The 16,415-nt window shown below is 48.5% G+C and overlaps 7 protein-coding genes across 7 annotated transcripts; 3 read left to right on the top strand and 4 right to left on the bottom strand.

The window, feature by feature from the left end:
• The first annotated feature begins 343 nt into the window (after window positions 1-343).
• Window positions 344-756, top strand: BDV27DRAFT_124072 (uncharacterized protein). Its single transcript, XM_032066012.1, has 3 exons — window positions 344-360; window positions 413-476; window positions 545-756. The coding sequence occupies exons 2-3, from the start codon at window positions 419-421 to the stop codon at window positions 676-678; spliced, it is 192 nt and encodes a 63-aa protein (XP_031930346.1). The 5' UTR covers window positions 344-360; window positions 413-418; the 3' UTR covers window positions 679-756.
• Window positions 757-1,663: 907 nt separating this feature from the next.
• On the top strand, window positions 1,664-5,338 carry BDV27DRAFT_155108 (DUF3433 domain-containing protein; the record flags this gene model as incomplete). The annotated part of the gene is made up of 1 exon (XM_032072085.1): window positions 1,664-5,338. The coding sequence occupies one exon, from the start codon at window positions 1,664-1,666 to the stop codon at window positions 5,336-5,338; it is 3,675 nt and encodes a 1,224-aa protein (XP_031930345.1).
• Window positions 5,339-5,863: 525 nt separating this feature from the next.
• On the bottom strand, window positions 5,864-7,642 carry BDV27DRAFT_155107 (general substrate transporter; the record flags this gene model as incomplete). Its single annotated transcript, XM_032072084.1, has 4 exons — window positions 5,864-6,226; window positions 6,303-6,965; window positions 7,016-7,428; window positions 7,507-7,642. 4 exons carry the CDS (start codon window positions 7,640-7,642, stop codon window positions 5,864-5,866), a joined length of 1,575 nt encoding a protein of 524 aa, XP_031930344.1.
• Window positions 7,643-8,283: 641 nt separating this feature from the next.
• BDV27DRAFT_169877 (uncharacterized protein) lies at window positions 8,284-9,792 on the bottom strand (the record flags this gene model as incomplete). The annotated part of the gene is made up of 1 exon (XM_032075147.1): window positions 8,284-9,792. One exon carries the CDS (start codon window positions 9,790-9,792, stop codon window positions 8,284-8,286), a length of 1,509 nt encoding a protein of 502 aa, XP_031930343.1.
• Window positions 9,793-10,800: 1,008 nt separating this feature from the next.
• Window positions 10,801-13,515, bottom strand: BDV27DRAFT_124071 (putative ATP-dependent RNA helicase DBP6). The gene has a single exon (XM_032066011.1). The coding sequence runs from the start codon at window positions 13,465-13,467 to the stop codon at window positions 10,855-10,857; it is 2,613 nt and encodes an 870-aa protein (XP_031930342.1). The 5' UTR covers window positions 13,468-13,515; the 3' UTR covers window positions 10,801-10,854.
• A 171-nt stretch (window positions 13,516-13,686) lies between these two features.
• BDV27DRAFT_76053 (phosphatidylinositol N-acetylglucosaminyltransferase subunit A/GPI3) lies at window positions 13,687-15,565 on the top strand. Its single transcript, XM_032077510.1, has 4 exons — window positions 13,687-13,823; window positions 13,883-13,949; window positions 13,999-14,387; window positions 14,497-15,565. The coding sequence occupies exons 1-4, from the start codon at window positions 13,807-13,809 to the stop codon at window positions 15,458-15,460; spliced, it is 1,437 nt and encodes a 478-aa protein (XP_031930341.1). The 5' UTR covers window positions 13,687-13,806; the 3' UTR covers window positions 15,461-15,565.
• Window positions 15,358-16,375, bottom strand: BDV27DRAFT_76063 (uncharacterized protein). The gene has a single exon (XM_032077511.1). It carries the CDS (start codon window positions 16,277-16,279, stop codon window positions 15,671-15,673), a length of 609 nt encoding a protein of 202 aa, XP_031930340.1. The 5' UTR covers window positions 16,280-16,375; the 3' UTR covers window positions 15,358-15,670.
• Between the last annotated feature and the right edge of the window lie 40 nt (window positions 16,376-16,415).

Genomic DNA, 16,415 nt, shown 5'->3' with positions numbered 1-16,415 from the left:
CCAAATCTCCACAAGGCGACGGTAACTCCATTCGCCTATCTTGGGGTTTGCCAACGTCTCATCGCCGTAACCAGATAAATTAGTCTTCCACTCAACCGTGGTTCTGGAACCCGAGCCTCCGGGACGTCATAACGTTGCGCCGGAATGTTGTATTCGAGCTAGAACCGGCCCGCTTGAGATGTACCTCTGTCTGCTAATCATAGGATCATGCTATTGGCAGACTGTGTTATATGCGCTCTTGTAGACTGCGATAGCTGTAGATCCGACCTATAAGTACGATTTTCGCTCCCCTTACGGGTTCTGAGCATTTCAATAGTGATATCTGTAACTACTTCGAAGCTTTACTCAGCAGCCTAATATGTAAGCTTCCCTGGTACAACACTGGCGCTATGCTCACTAAACCTTTCAATAGCCGAAAATGTTTCTTCGGTGCTCTCTCGTTCTCATCGGCCTAACCGCCCTTGTTTCAGCACAATGCAAGTTGCCAACTACCGCTGATAAAACTACTATCACAAGAATCGGCTTCTAACACTCTAAGATATAGACGATTCCCCTTGCGGAAGTGCTAAAAGCTGCATCTCGCTTTGTCCTAATAGTGACTTCTTCCCAATGATCGACTCATGCGACATTGACAGCGACGGAACGCCTGACTGCTATGTCAACTTTTATTGTGCTTAGGACTAGCAGTCGCCTAATGTACAAATAATTTAAATCTGGTATCCCATTCCCTTGATCTAGACTTTCCTCAGCATAAACCGTGTGGCGATATAAATCTAGAAGTTTTATGATTCAAATAAAAGTATAGGCTTGGCTTGATAAAAGTATGCTTCAAAAGTATAGTCTGCTTGGCAGGCAGCTTAACTAAGGCAGCAACTATGGAAAGCTAACAAGGGTTCCTTGAGCAAACACCAGTCATATATAAGAATAAGAGAGTATATAAGGACCAATCACTGGTATGGCCACATGTTGGCATATAGTTCGTTTCCACACTCGTCCTCCAAGCCAATAAACATGCCTTAGAGTGGTCTTTGGCACACTCATAGTACTCCTGCCGTACCATACTATCTAACGGAATAAGCCCTTCATCTTGCAGCTGATGCACTATCACTCAGATTCCTTTTATGAACTCCAGTACATTCTGATGTTACAACCCCCCTCCCCCCCCCCCCCCCCCCCCCCCCCCCCCCTTGTAAAGTTTGCCGGGTTTAGCATATTCATATTCTCTATACTTTTCGACCCGTGAGGAATGAGGACTAAACTGCCACAGTTGCTACTATTACGCTGCGCGATATCCGCGTTACGTAGGGAATCTCATTCACCCGTATGAAATTATGACCTGGTTAGACTAACGATTTTTTGCTCCTTATATACTTTGCTGCGGTTTCAGGAGCGTACTAGGAACTCGATCCTTCTTGAGTCCTGTAATTTAACTAACGGGCTGGCCTAATTATAGCCCCCCAGAAAAAGGCCAATTATCACTGCAGTTTGCTATGGCTTCCTGGAGGCTAACTGCATTGAGGTTACCTAAACAACAGCATTTAGACGACGATCTCTCATTTCGACTAATGCACGATGGGGGCCAAACCCTTAAAAATGACTTCTAGCCCAAACTGTCCTCGCAAGCAACCCAGTCACTTTACTCAAAAGAGCAAAGCACAGGGCCATGTCAAAAATAATTACACTCGTCCAGAATTCCAAGCTGAACAGTATCTCCAAAGGTCAAAAGGAGTGGTCTCAAGACAGCGCGAGACAAAGTTCTGGCTGGAGGCCATTCTATCTCCGACGACGAATTTTGTTCATATTCGTGATTGCATTCTGTGGGATAATCGCGGTCCTCGAGGTGCTCAATCATATCTCTCAAGTCAATTATGGTATTGCTTCATCCGTTGAAGGTCGCCACTACCTGTGGACCTATGGCCCTACTGCTATCCTTACCGTGGTTGCTGCTTTCTGGTGCCGAGCGGAATACCAGGTAAAACAACATGCTCCATGGCAGTCAATGCAGGAGAGGCCAGAGGTGGCAGAAAAAAGTATTCTTCTGGATTATATTACCCCAATACAGCCATTTGCTGTAATCAAGGCGCTCCGAAACCGACACTTCGCAGTAGCTGCAGGGGCTACCGGTTCTATGCTTCTGACTCTTCTCATCATCTTCTCAACTGGTTTATTCTCACTACAAAAAGTGGGGTTGCAAAAAGATAATGTTCCAATTTTGTTGTCTAATTATTTCAGCGGTGAAAACCCTACATTTGATGTTGAAGGAGCGACGCCATTCGACACTCTCAATAGTGTGCTTTTCGAAAACGGAGGCTATCCCGAAGGAACTACCGCCAATATTGCTTTTCAAAGATTTTCAGCTCCAAACATTTCTTCGAACGCAATTGTGACCACCGCCATTGACGGCATGAAGGCACAATTGGGCTGTGAACCTGCCAATATCACTATCAAGAATTGGGAAGTGGAGGGAGTAATGGCTGCGGACGGCTCTTTCACTGCCACACACCAGAACATGACCAACGAGATCTCCACATCGTCTTGCAAGATTGAAAACTTTGCTCTTGACGGCGGGTATGGTGCATCTTTTCCCTATGTGGGAGTGTTTGAACAGGGTCAATGTGTAGGTTCGAAGGAATCTGACGGCATGCGCGTTGTTGTGACTATTGCCAAGGTCCATGAAAGCTTGGTGTTTTCAAATCACACTTATGATGATTATAATCGTGGATATCAACAAAAAAGTGACATTGTGCTTGACGACTCTGTCCAGTTGATCTGTAAGCCGACATATTCTCTCCTCGAGGTGAATGCTACAAACAATGCGTCCGTGTCTTTGTCAAACGTGCACATCAAAGGGACAAGATCCAAGAACTCCACTCTCCTAGGCCTAGAGGCATGGGATATTGCGAGTAGTGTTCTCAGTGGCCCGAAAGGTCATACCATCTGGAGACCTATCCAAGATAACAACCCCTTCATCGCTACCAAAAACATGAGCGTTGATTATTCGCTGCAAATCGGTGCGTGGCTTGCAGGATCTACTGGTAATATTGATATTCTATTCCAAGATGATATGCTTAATCGTGTGGCTTCTGCCTACTATCGCACAATGGCTGCCCAGTATATAAACAATGGCCTCGTCCGGCAACGATCCTCGACAACAACTGGCTCGGCCATTATTCATGAGAACCGTGTCGTCATGGCACAGCTGCCACTTCGTGCGATGGAAGTTTGTTTGGCAATAATAATATTGCTCGCCCTTGTTATGATCGTTTTGGCTTCGCCTACTGCTACAACATCGATTCCTTGGAACCCGAACTCTATTTCAGCAATTGCGGCAATCGTTTTCAACAGCGAAGCTTTTCGCCGGTCTCTCAGTCGGACTAGTGCATCGCCACTACATATTCTTCAGAGTCGTCTGAAAATGAGCCGCTATTGCTCCCGAACCTGTCCAGAAGGGTTCCGTATTGACACTGTGGATGACGAACAGAGTATAAATGAACAGAGTGATATTATCACTACTGACAAACAAAGCAGCCCTAGCTCCAGCGCCGATTCCAAACCATTTCCCAGTCTCATCTTTCGCGTCACCATCTTTGCCGCTGTCGCATTAATAATCGTGATATTAGAGGTTCTTCTACATATATCCGAGACAAATGATGGACTTGCTAATGTCACCGCCAATGAATACATGCATTATCTCTGGACACTTCTACCCTCGCTACTCATGGAGATTATCGGTCTCTCCTTCGGAAGCATGAGCTTCAATAGCCGAATCTTGGCTCCATATGCCCACCTGAAGCGGCCCTCGGGTGCAGTATTCCAAGAATGTATGACAGTCAACTTCCTAGATTCTTTAAGCGTTACAACCGTTGTCGGCTCCATCCGCACCAGGCACTTTGCTGTCCTCGCTGTGACGCTCGCTGCCTTCATCACCTCGTTCTTATCGATTGTAACAAGCGGTTTGTTCAATGCGGTGGACACCTCACAATCTATCATCACGAACTTCACGAGGGAAGACACCTTCGACCGCTTTGGAATATGGAACTCCAGCCTTAATCCCGACCTGGACGCTTCTAACGTTATCACTGCCCAATATATCATCCAGGGGAACCGAACTTCATTTCCTCGCTGGACCTATGAGACGCTTGTATATCCTAAGCTCTCAATGAATTCTTCCCTAAAAGCAAATCTCCCCGAAAACTCTTTCGTGGATCTTTGGGTCCCTACCCTGAGAACAGCACCATCTTGCCTTGTACAAAAAGGCTCTGAGGTCAACTACACACTCCAACAAGCCACGGATGAACAACCCGCGGTTAATTCCAAGACATCTCAAGTACTCTACATTGATCCCCCTCGCATAGGTTGCGCACCGTGGAGCAATGGCCAAGGATGGCTTCAGGATAGCCGTGATCTGCTCCAACTCGAAACTGAAGGGTACTTTGGACTCGCCATCTTAAGTCCGTGTTATAACGCCAATAGCAGTGGTGCCAACATGCCAGTGAGTTACTTCTGGGGTGAGGTTAGAAACGGCTCAGTCACGAACGTAGTGGCCATGACATGCGCCCCGGCAGCTGAGACGGTCAATACCTGGACTCGCTTTCAGCTGCCCGATTTTGATATCTCCGGCGAACATCCCCCAGTGCCGGACGAGTCTTCGGCCAGCCAAGTTAAAGACCAGTACATACCGTACTCGCCGTGGAGCGGTACCTCTTCGACAGCAGCTAATCTGGATTCTTTCTTCCAAGCACTGGTGTCAGGAAGGTGGGCTATCCCACGAGATTATCTTGGCGATATAGGCAAGGTTGAGAATGTTATCAAAGCTATCAAATTCCAAGACGGGGTCATGAGAGCACAGGAATTTAATGGGATGACTCGTCTCTCGAATGATTCGCTGGGTGTCTTATTCCCAGGAAATATCACACTTACAAACAATCGTCTCCGACTGATTCAAGACCCCACCTCGACAAGAATCCTAGATGCTCTACTTGCATCTATACTTATTTTGGGAATTCTAGGCTCTGTCCTCGTGAATACGGACCATATTCTACCAAAAAGTCCATCCAGTATTGCAGCAGTCGCGAGTTTGCTGGCAGACTCTAATTTCTTGGACTGGTACCAATCAGGGGAAGATCCGAATGATACGTCTCGTGGGCGTAAAATTTTTGCGGGTTCACGGTTCTTTCTTGGCCGGCAGAATGGAGGGAGCCTATCGGACGCTGACTCTTCGTCTATGAGAGAAAAGGAAGATACTGATCTCACTATTTATCTTGCTGACTCTGTTGAAGAGAAAGAGTCGACTAGTAGCCCTCTTATGCCATGGGCTCTGGGAGAAAGAAATGGTTGAGGCTGGGCCTTCCCTGTATTTAGGTCTATGCATAACTACATTTATGAATATCACGTCTCATTCTTTTATGCAAAGTAAGAGGGCATCTTTTGGTATACTTGTGCTCAATTATGGCATGACACGTTCTATCTGACCTTCAATGGAAACGCGCAAGATCAAGCTCGGTAAGGATTATACCAAGACTCCGAGTAATATGGCCAATACAGATTCGCCTCGAAATCTACAGGTCCGACTGTTGATGCCATCGGTCTCCCAGGACACTGCGTAGTAAAACAACAATGGATTCTTAGATATTGGTCACGCTCTCACTAAATGCAATTCTAACACTCTGGCGGTGTTCAGGGAATATACACTGGGAACAACTGCTCAATTTACATCACTACATAGGTGTTCAATTGTTTAACTCCAGCTAGTTAATGAAATCTCAACTGGGTGATTGATTGCTTTCTTGTCAATATCTTAACATATACATGGGGTATATTCGTACTATACACAACAGCACTAGAAATAATCTAACGGTCGTCTCTATGCTAATTCCGCCTTTGTCTCCTCCACCCTCTGACCCTGACATACATACGTCCGGAACTTCCTTGCCGGGATCCCAACAGTAAACATTTCCTCCAGCTCCTCAGGAGTGCGACCTTGCATCTCAGGTACACAGAAGAAAAGATAAATGCAGACAAGAACAGAAGGTCCAAAGAAGATGAACCCAATCTTGCCACCCAGATTGGCTTTATCAGGATTAATCAGGTACGGGAGGACCTGGTTTACCATGCAGGAAACGGCGGTTGCGCTCATGATATTGATAGCGTAGGTCTTTTGTCGTAAACGGGGCGTGGGAGTTTCACCACCAACGGCGTAGGCGACGGCTCCTAGGGATCCTTGGTACTGGATTGATTGTTAGATTTTATATTCAATGTAATGTGGAGGTGGGGATTTAGGAGTGAGTAAGTGAGTAACTTACCAACCATCCCCAGAGACACATCAGAGCAACTGTGGCCTTGAGTGAGGCATCGGTGATCTTGATATTAATGCAGCCGATGATCAAGAGACCGACGGTCATGATTATGGAGCCGTAGACAAGCATAGAACGTCTTCCAATTCGCTCAATCAATGGCCATGAGCACATGTTACCAAATAGCTGGATAGCGTAGGCGCCTTGAGCGACAGCCAGGGCGTTGCCCACTCCAGCGAGGTCGAAGTAGTAGGTCAGATAGCCAGACACAAAGTTGACACCAAGGAACTGCTGCGCGAGGTATACCATGCAGATGATAGTTGTTCGGCGAAGGTTGGGCCCCCGGAAGCAGTCCAGATAGCTGGTGGAGCTTTGTGCTTCAGTTGCGCTCTTCTCCATCTCCAAAGCGTTGCGCATGATCTGCAGTGCGCTGTCGGCGTCGAACCTCGGGCCGTTGAACCTTTTGAGAGCCTTGTGGGCTTCTTCGTCTCGGCCACGCATTAAGAGCCATGTTGGCGACTCGGGGAGGAGAGGGAGGCCGATGACGAATAGGAGACCGGGCATGATGATTTGGGTGATCAGGGGGATCCGCCAGGCTAAGTCGTTATCTCTGAATGAGGCGGCGTAGATGCAAAGAGAGGATAACCATTGTCCTATTACGATCATGGTGTTCTAACACAAGTTAGCGGCTAACCGGATATTCAGCATCAATGGGTACGAACAATTAGAGCAAGACAGATGCCACGGATCGAGTTGGGCGCCAATTCCGCAACCCAGACGGGGCCTAGAGAATGTCCCAGACCGAATCCGAAGCATGCGACCAGTTTCCCACCGAAAAGCATCATCACTGTCTCGCTGAAGTATTGGAGGATGACACCACCGATGCAAATTATACAGGCCAAGATGACCACTTTCTTTCTGCCAAGGAAGTCTGAAAGGAAACCGGTGGCCAGCGCCGAAGCAAAGAGACCGATAGTGGGAGCTGCGTTAAGGATCTGTTGATCCCGAGCTGCGACAGCCCAACTGCCATTGACCTCCACACCGAATCTTAGCTGAAAGGCACTAGAAGCGAACAAGTTTCCGATCATCGCATTTTCGTAACCGAAGTTGACTGGAAGCAGGAAGATGAGAAGGCCTGTATACTATGTTAGGGACCCTTCGATCTCATCCTAGACGGGTCTACTCGGATAGAGCCAAAGAGGTTCAAACATACACCACAGCAACACCCTCCTGTTCTGCCATAGTTCCTTCCAAGTGTCATTCTCATTGGTCGAGGAGACTGCATTGTTCCCCGGGATACTTTCGATATGGTTAACAATGTCCTTCTCGACCTCAGCCTTCTCCGACATGGTGGTTATGCAATTGAAGAGACGACAAGCAGAGATGATTGATGATAATCCCTGTAAGTACTAGAGGCCATCCCATATTATATCAAAACAGTGAGACTATGGAGATTTCCCGGGGAGAATCTGGGGAAGGGAGGAGGACGCTTACAACTGCCGTCTCTGGAACCGATGGGTCGTTTCAAATCTTCCAGTTGGAAAAGGACCCACTACCTTAAGCCACCAAGCTCAAAAAGGAGATCTAGAAGAGACCATGGTTCTGCGAAGCGACTCACCACGCTGGTTTGGGTTTAGTGAACGAGGTTTACGACAGCCTTTAGGGTATTGGAGATCTGTTGTCGGACAATGAGTTCATTGCCTGTCGAGGTTGTTCGAACCCAGAAAGATGGAACCAAGTCTTCTTTCACGTGCAATGTGCTTTCTAGAAGTGATAGACATACCTCTATGTGTAACTCTGAGGAAATTATCGCATTTGAATGGCAGAAGCAGCGGTGTAATTGATCTATTGTCTATAGCTGGTGTCTAAGTAACAAATATCTATTATAATTCGTCAACATCATCGAGAAGGCCACATTCATCAAAGGAATTAGTGAGGCTACCACTCGTTGACTTGCAGTCTCTTGTCCATAATTGATTTTTCTACCAAGTTATATCTCGCCACGAGACTCTACAACCTCGGTGAATGTGGAAAAGGCCTTCCCACTTCCGCCAAGCAGCTCAGGGTTTGTCGTTTGCAGTATAACCCTCTTATATGTAGTCATTCTGGGGACTCCATTATCTTCCAGTTGAAGAATCAGGTGGAAGGCTTGGCCCTTCTCCAGAGCTTTGCCATTGACGAGATCAACCGCACACTCCGCCGGTGGAGGAATCTTCACACGAATGACACTTCCCTTAGGCTTCTGAGCATCCTCAACGACGTCCCATTGCAGGTCTGGAACTATCCACTGAACATCTTGTTGCGCCGACGTCACTTCTTTGTAAAAGAACCAGGTGAATGTGAGCTCATCACCATCTGGATCGTAACTCTGTGATGCATCCAGAAGTACTTCAGATCCCGCAACAGGCTCTAAAAACAATGGCTCGGGTCCCGCAGTGCTTTCATTCACGATGGCAATAGGGGCGTGATTGGCTTGTGATCTGTCGCTTCCCAAGCTCCACTGCATACGCGCCGCAAAGTCATCCTGAAAGTCATCCCTCCAGCGCCAGATAGTTGCTTGGTTGCTAGTATGAGACTTTCCATCTTTGCCGGCCACTGTGTCGCGGGCATCAGCGTAATGCTTCGAAGCGCCTCCAATGTCACCGAGAGCGTAACGGCCACCCCAGCTTCCCCATTCCGGATGTTCTGGGGACCCTAGCCCGTTCTGAATGAGATATAAGAATGTCGGTGTATCTCCCTCCATAATAAAAGAGTACGTTGGGTACGCTTCCCCTAAGGGCCCGATCTGAATATGTTCTCGAAGCCACTCTTTCGTCACCTTCGTGACGTCCGGTCCCCCTTCATCGAATGGCACAAGCGCATCCCCGGATATACCAATCCACGCCGCCATGGCGTACTCCTTCCACGCATGTACAGAGCAGATGTAGAAGATGTCCGGGTATGTAACTCGAATCCACATCCCTGTGTCATCTTGGTCGGATATGGTGTATACTCTCAACCTCGACCGTAGCACGGCACTCTCGGTCGCAGAACACGTTTGGTGTATATGCTGAAGCGCCTGCGCGAGGACATTCGCGCCTCCCCATGAAATCACCCAGAGAGGTTCCTCTGAAGCCTTGAGCTGTTCCACTAGAAGCTGCGCTCCGGAGCTGAGCGGTACGTCGGGTGCAAGCGCGGCACGGCCGTACACTGGAGGACCGCTCTTGATGACAGAAAGCAGATATTCGGGGCTGGGATACGGGTTGCTGGGATGAACATGGGCGTTAAGATTGTCGACTACCTTAGCATAGGCCCGTACGATCTTCTCCATGCTCTCCGGGGAAACCTTCTGTCTCAGCCAGCATGATGTACACGCCACTATTCCTCTGGTGTCGAATTCATTGCTATAGAGAAGGTATCTGACCAGAGACTCATCGTCGTCGGGCTCGTTCGAGATATCGGAGATTATGAACACTCGGGGTCGACTTTCGCAAAACCGAAGTTTTGTAGGCTCAGCCATAATGAAAATGTAACAGATGTGCAATGTATCATACAGCAACAGGAAGTGTCAAAAGTCACGTCTGGAAAATGCAGCAGGTAGCTGCTTGATACTTCTGTCAAACAGAGCCGTTCACAATTACTTGCCAAAACGGCAACTCGAGGCACCAGATGCTATGATTTGAAACGGTCTCTATTCGGTCAAAATTCCTTCCGCTAGAGTCAGTCCGGTGTACTAACCTTCTCCACGTTTTTTCCTCCCCGGGGTAACTTGCGGGGACAAAAACCGAGCCGATGTCATGATTCATGGTTCATCAGACAGCCGAGTCAGTTTTACCGAACTTTACCCGACGACGATGATGTCCAGCCCTAGTGCCAAGCAGTTAGCCTTGAGTCCTCCCCGTTAAAGACTTGTCCTAGCTTCTACGGTGTACGCTCACGTTAAGCATTAGAACTAGCTAACATTTAACTCAAGTGGGGAAAAGCGGAGAATTACGGGGTATATTTTGCAGGGAAAGCCTTTGTCGTTCGCATACCGACACAAATGTGGGCCCTAGACTACGATCACAAGTGAAGAATCGGCAGTGAGGCCTGACTTTCCGGTCAGAGACTCAGAGTACTAGGGCGCGGAGTATTGGTAGACCCATCTAGGGCTCCTACTTGTAGGTATGCTACTACAGAAGGAGCCGATGGAGCACTCCACGACATGCGAAATAGAGCGGCAACCCGACTCGGCACTCGTGTCTATTGTAGTACATATGGTTCACATACATAGTATGTTTGTGTTAGTCGTCCTACTTGTATAGCTTCGTAAACATGCGAGTCGTGAACGTCCACCAAAAGGAGGGTTTAGAGGCCTAAGATACTGCCTAAGCAACAGTTAGTACTTCATTAAAGTAGCTGTATCCATATAAAGTTATACTCATTTGTGAGAGTCCGCTACGCACAGAAATTTATACACTTAGATCGAAATTTACTCTAGTAGTCGACGCTGTTATCACGTAGGAGGTAAGAATGTCTTGAGTCAAAAGGGGTATGCGCATATGATATCATATTTACTAATGGCACTTTACAGCGCGATGTTTCACTTTTCTGTCCTTGAAGCCTTCCCTGTTCCCCCTGTTTTCACCTCCTGCTCGAGTGCAGCCAGCGCTTGCCTGTACCTCGATTTGACATCCTTCATATTGTCAAGCTTCATGGGAACCTTCTGTACTTTAGTGGACCTGGTAATTCTATTGTCAGACGTTTGGATGATTTCCTTCGTGAACCACCGGCCTTCTCGATGTGCAACAAGGGTCCAGGCAGAACCCTCCCTGTTAGCTCTTGCGGTACGACCGACACGGTGCACGTAGGTAGTGATGCTTGTTGGGACATCATAGTTGACAACATGAGTCAAGGATTGCAAGTCAAGACCACGAGACGCCCGATCGGTAGCAATGATGATCGAGATCTTCCCTTGGCGGTAAGCAGTGAGCGTTTTCCGGGAGGCGGATGACTTATTCGACTTGATGATAGTTCCAATCTCTTTGGCCAAAGATGGATCCAGCAAGGCAAGCAAGCGCGAAAGTCGCGAGGCGGATTCAGATGACTTAGTAAAGATCAAAACAGAGGCTCGCGAGCGAATCTTATCTGCTTTGACGTCCACCGATGGTTCGCCTTCAGATGCTGAACTATCATCGGAATCGGAACTATCACTCGATGACGAGCTGTCATCACTTGAAGCGTCAGACTCTGAATCTTCCGAGCTCGATTCGTCAGAGCTAGAAGTCTCAGAGTCGGTGTCAGAATCAGAGCTTTCTGAATCAGATGTCGAGTCCGAGTCCGAGTCTTCAGAGCTAGACTCTTCAGAAGTCGAATCCTCCGAACTAGAATCATCTGATTCGGACGTGTTTGTCAAAGCACACTTTGTGTCCTTATTGGCATCCACCTTAATGTGTGACAGAAGCAGGCGCAGGAGATAAAGTGGCTTCTGTGATCCGTCTCCAACCGAGAGAGAGTACTCCTTCAGTCTAGGCGGCAGAGTGTACTGATCGCCAATGCGGTCATGAATACCACTTTCATCCTCCTGAGATGTGGCTTGTTCAGCTGAACCAACAATAACAAGCTTAGGATTGGAAAGCCGTAGAGAGTTCAGCTTCGAGATATCCTTGGTCATGGTGGCACTGAGGATGACTTTTCTCGGGTCCTTGGTTTGTATAGGAAGCCCAAGGTTGGCGAGGAACTTTCCGCTAAAGCCAAAAGTTTCCGCGCCCTTTCTTGCGTCTAAAGAATTCATTACAACATCAACCCATTCCTGGAAGCTTTCGTTGAGCAGCCGATCCGCTTCATCAATGACGAGCCACTCAAGATGCTTCAGGGTGAAGCCTTTGGTATACCGGATGTGGTCGACGAGACGACCTGGGGTACAAATCAGAATATCAACATTGGGTTCGGCCTTACGAATATAGCCGGGCAACGATTCACTTTGATCCCCTGCATCTGAGATATAGTCTTGTAGGCTGAAATTCAGCCAATCATTATCCGTTAACTTATCTTGTTGTCGCAGTTTGAAGTTCTCTGGGCCATAGGCTTCATCAACGCGCATCAATGAACGCTGTTCTTCTTTGATGGCCACATTTCCCACAGCGGAGGCGACACGGAGGCCGGACCCAGCAGCGCAAAGTTCGCAGGCCTCCCGAGCTTGTTTGACTAGTTCTCTTGTAGGCACGACGATGAGGCCTCTTAGCCTAGGAGCAGGGACTTGCTCTAGAGCTGTAACCAAGGGTAGGACGTATGACAATGTCTTTCCCGAACCTGTGGCTGCAGAAATACATATATCCCCTGGGTGATGCTTAGATCCCGGCAAGAGTAACGGGATCACAGTAGACTGCACGGCAAACGCTTCCTTGTACCCATTGCTTTCAAGAATGCGTAGGACATTCTCCTCGATCCCGAGGCTCGAAAAAGGCGTTCTTTCTTCAGCAGAAGTCCTTAAGGGATTGGCCAGCCACGACGGAAGGGAGGAGTAGCTTGGCTTCTCATCCTGCTCGGGGGCCGCTTCTGGCTGAGGCAACGGCTCCAGGCCCTGAGCTATAACAGGTTCCGCGGTTATGGGTCCGGTAGACTCATTCTCGACATCCTCTTCGCCAGATTTAGCCTTGGCCGATTCCGTCGCTTTGATTGCCTTTTCAAATTTAGACAAGATTCCAGAGAATTTGTTCTTTTGCGGCTTTGCGTTATCTTCCTCCTCTGACATGGCATCTATATCCTTCGATTTCGCGTGCTTTTTCACGTTGCGTTCCTCATCGCTGTTGGGCTCTCCTATATCCGCAGATTCCTCAGACGAATCATTGTTGCCTCGTAAGCTTTCTCGTTTAACCTTCTTTGATTTCTTCTTCGGTTTATCCTTGCCGTCATGTTTACTTGAAGAAGCCTTTTTGCGGCTGACCGGCGAGACAGCACTCTCTTCCTGGGACGATTCTTCTTGAACAGCACCACTGACAGCTGATTCGGATTTTCTCTTCTTTTTCCGACTCTCTTTAAGTGGTGTAGGAGTGGACGAAGGGCTCTGAGTTTTCTTCGGCTTCTTGGTCGGGGTCGAGGTAGTGACGACGGAGCCATCAAGATCTCTCTTCCTCTTGTGGGAATTTTTCGCACTCAAAGGGGTCGATGAACGTTTCTTCGGAGAGACATCATGCGCAGAGTGGTCACCAGCCATTGTCAAGCGTGTCAGCGCACCACCAGCGCAAAATGGTGTCGATCGACAGTACTTTTCAGTCTTACGAAAGAGATTCTCCGAAATATTTCTTTCTAGCGGGGATTATTTCGTCGGCAGAATCGCCACACCGCCCATGCTGCCGCCAGGATGTGGACCATTCGGGAAATAACATTGGTCGATCCGCTCCGGCGCAATCAACCACATGCTCAAGAGATGACGGTTATACCCCTGGATATATTCTCATGCTACTCTTTGACGAATAGAGTCCGGACATGGACAGACCAGCGGACTATGATCCATTGATAGTATCTGGGCTTCTAAGCTAGAAAAATAGCCAACATGCCTTACAACATTGCGTGAGTAGCGTCGCATCGTCTGCGCCAGGTGTTTCTTTATCTAACAGCTTTCTGCACAGTATGGTCAGTGACTTTTTCTTCCCACAACCAGGTGGGATTGAAAGTCACATTTACCAGTTATCGACCGTAAGATATCCTACCGTCTTTGCCCGGATGGATGCTCATCGGCCCCCAGAAGCTCATCGACCGTGGCCATAAAGTAATCATCATTACCCATGCGTACAAGGGTCGCACGGGAGTTCGATATCTTACAAATGGCCTCAAAGTGTATCATGTCCCTTTTCTGGTCATATACCGCGAGTCCACTATGCCCACTGTTTTTTCATTCTTTCCAATATTTCGCAACATTGTCATCCGCGAGCAGATTCAGATTGTTCATGGACACGCAAGCTTGAGCAGCTTCTGCCATGAAGCGATCCTGCATGCCCGGACGATGGGTCTACGGACAGTCTTTACCGATCATTCGCTATTTGGCTTCGCTGACGCGGGTTCAATTCTTACCAATAAACTCCTTAAATTTACGCTGAGTGATGTGGACCATGTCATCTGTGTCAGCCATACATGGTAAGAACAAGCGGGGCTGGAGTTTACACGCGACCCCGCGGTCATCCTAGTTGATGCCAGTGGCACAAGAACAGGATTCGGAGAACCATCTGCTGACTTCGCGGCATAGTAAAGAGAATACCGTTCTTCGAGCATCCTTGGACCCGTTAATGGTCTCCGTAATCCCTAATGCGGTTGTCGCGGAAAACTTCCGACCTCTCGAGCAAGGAGAGCCGCCGAGACCAATTGGACCAAATGATATTATCACTATCGTCGTGATCTCGCGCCTGTTCTATAACAAGGGAACTGATCTGTTGATCGCTACGATTCCAAGAATTCTTTCGTCCCATCCAAATGTGCGGTTCATCATCGCCGGGTCAGGGCCCAAGGCCATCGATCTAGAGCAAATGTTAGAACGCAACGTACTTCAAGATAAAGTAGAGATGCTCGGTCCCGTTCGTCACGAAGAAGTTCGAGATGTCATGGTCCGAGGCCACATCTATCTACACCCAAGCTTAACGGAAGCCTTCGGAACAGTCCTCGTCGAAGCCGCTAGCTGTGGCCTCTATGTGGTGTGTACGCGGGTCGGTGGTATTCCAGAAGTGCTCCCTCAGCATATGACCACTTTCGCTAAGCCGGAAGAAGATGACCTTGTTATGGCTACTAGCAAAGCCATAGCCGCGTTGCGCTCCAACAAAGTGAGGACTGATCGATTTCACGATCAGGTGAAGATGATGTACTCCTGGACCGATGTGGCACAGCGCACAGAACGTGTATATAAGGGTATTCAGGGGGACATAAGCCCAGAAGAATTCTACGGTTATTATCCCGGTCAAGGCTGGGAAGCGAGTGGAGATAGGGTACGGAGCTTTGCCCTTATTGACCGGCTGAAACGTTACTACGGCTGCGGGGTGTGGGCAGGCAAGCTGTTTTGCCTTTGCGTGGTCATTGATGTCTTAATCTACGTCTTTCTGGAGATGTGGTTCCCCCGCGCGAATATCGATATTGCTCGCAGCTGGCCAAAGAAGCTGAAACAGAAGGACATAGCCGACTCAACCAGAAGTGGCCCACGTCGCATTAGCTCGACGACCTGACTCAAACAATCGAACTTCTGTTACGGCTCATCTGTGCGACATGTGAAGATTTCCAATATATATTTTGACTCGCTCAAATTAACACCGTGATACCCGTGCTCATCAAAATTTATAGTACATAATATAAGACATTATACCAAATGATCGTTTCTGAGACTGGAATCTCTGTCTCTGGGTCTGAGGCTTGTACTTCCATTCCGCGTCCAGCGTCTACGCAGACTCGGGCTGCCTGTCTTCAGCAGCCAACGCACCCTTGTCCCCATGCTGGCCTCCCTGCGCTTCATCCCGCTCAAGGCCGCGCAGGCCAGGGATCTGACGCTCAGTGCGGGGTTCCTTGCTTGCTCCGACACCCTCAAGGCCACTACCAGGGTTCTTCCGGTGCTGTTGTCCGTCATGGCGAAGCTCTGCGCTCGTCTGGCCGCCTCCAGGCTGGCCTAGACCGGTATGCACATCCTTAGAGGTAGCACCCTGCAAACTCTGGTCGGCAGTCGTTTTAACGGACTCCTTTCCGTGAGATCGCTCAACATTGGGGTTCTGAGCCTGGCTGCCCACCTCCGATTGGGTGTTGGGAGTGTAAGAATTGCTAGCGGGAGCAGTTCCAGGAGGATACGTCTTTGCGTGGAATTCAGGGGCATAGTCTTTGGGAGAGACCTTGCGGCCGGGTTGATGCTGTTTGGAAAGGTTAGCCAATGGCCTTTTGAAGATATCGAGCTCAGATGCACATACGCTCTTGACTGTGAGATGCTGGGATTTGCTGGCGCTTGGATGGAAACCCTGATTAGGGTTGTTATCGGAGTGGATCTTGTCAAGAGTGCTCATGATGAAGGTTTCTGGATGTAGACTTTGAAGATAGCGTGATAGGATAATTCGAGTCGTGATAATGGACACACGCAAAGATTTTGCAGTGATTGTTTGATCTGCTATAGGAGAAAACCTTCTACAGCCGATACACTCT

The sequence above is a fragment of the Aspergillus caelatus genome, assembly GCF_009193585.1.
Source record: "Aspergillus caelatus strain CBS 763.97 unplaced genomic scaffold BDV27scaffold_38, whole genome shotgun sequence".
In the NCBI taxonomy this organism is placed as follows: domain Eukaryota; kingdom Fungi; phylum Ascomycota; class Eurotiomycetes; order Eurotiales; family Aspergillaceae; genus Aspergillus; species Aspergillus caelatus.
This window is presented reverse-complemented; position numbering and strand designations above follow the sequence as displayed.

Excerpts from the sequence above, each read along its gene's own strand:
- BDV27DRAFT_124072 (XM_032066012.1), top strand. The coding sequence starts at position 419 with ATGTTTCTTCGGTGCTCTCTCGTTCTCATCGGCCTAACCGCCCTTGTT. Across the intron at positions 477-544 it reads CGCCCTTGTTTCAGCACAAT|ACGATTCCCCTTGCGGAAGT; the intron begins GCAAGTTGCCAA and ends TCTAAGATATAG.
- BDV27DRAFT_124071 (XM_032066011.1), bottom strand. The coding sequence starts at position 13,467 with ATGGCTGGTGACCACTCTGCGCATGATGTCTCTCCGAAGAAACGTTCA.
- BDV27DRAFT_76053 (XM_032077510.1), top strand. Across the intron at positions 13,950-13,998 it reads ACATTTACCAGTTATCGACC|AAGCTCATCGACCGTGGCCA; the intron begins GTAAGATATCCT and ends ATCGGCCCCCAG. Across the intron at positions 14,388-14,496 it reads ATCTGTGTCAGCCATACATG|TAAAGAGAATACCGTTCTTC; the intron begins GTAAGAACAAGC and ends TTCGCGGCATAG.
- BDV27DRAFT_76063 (XM_032077511.1), bottom strand. The coding sequence starts at position 16,279 with ATGAGCACTCTTGACAAGATCCACTCCGATAACAACCCTAATCAGGGT.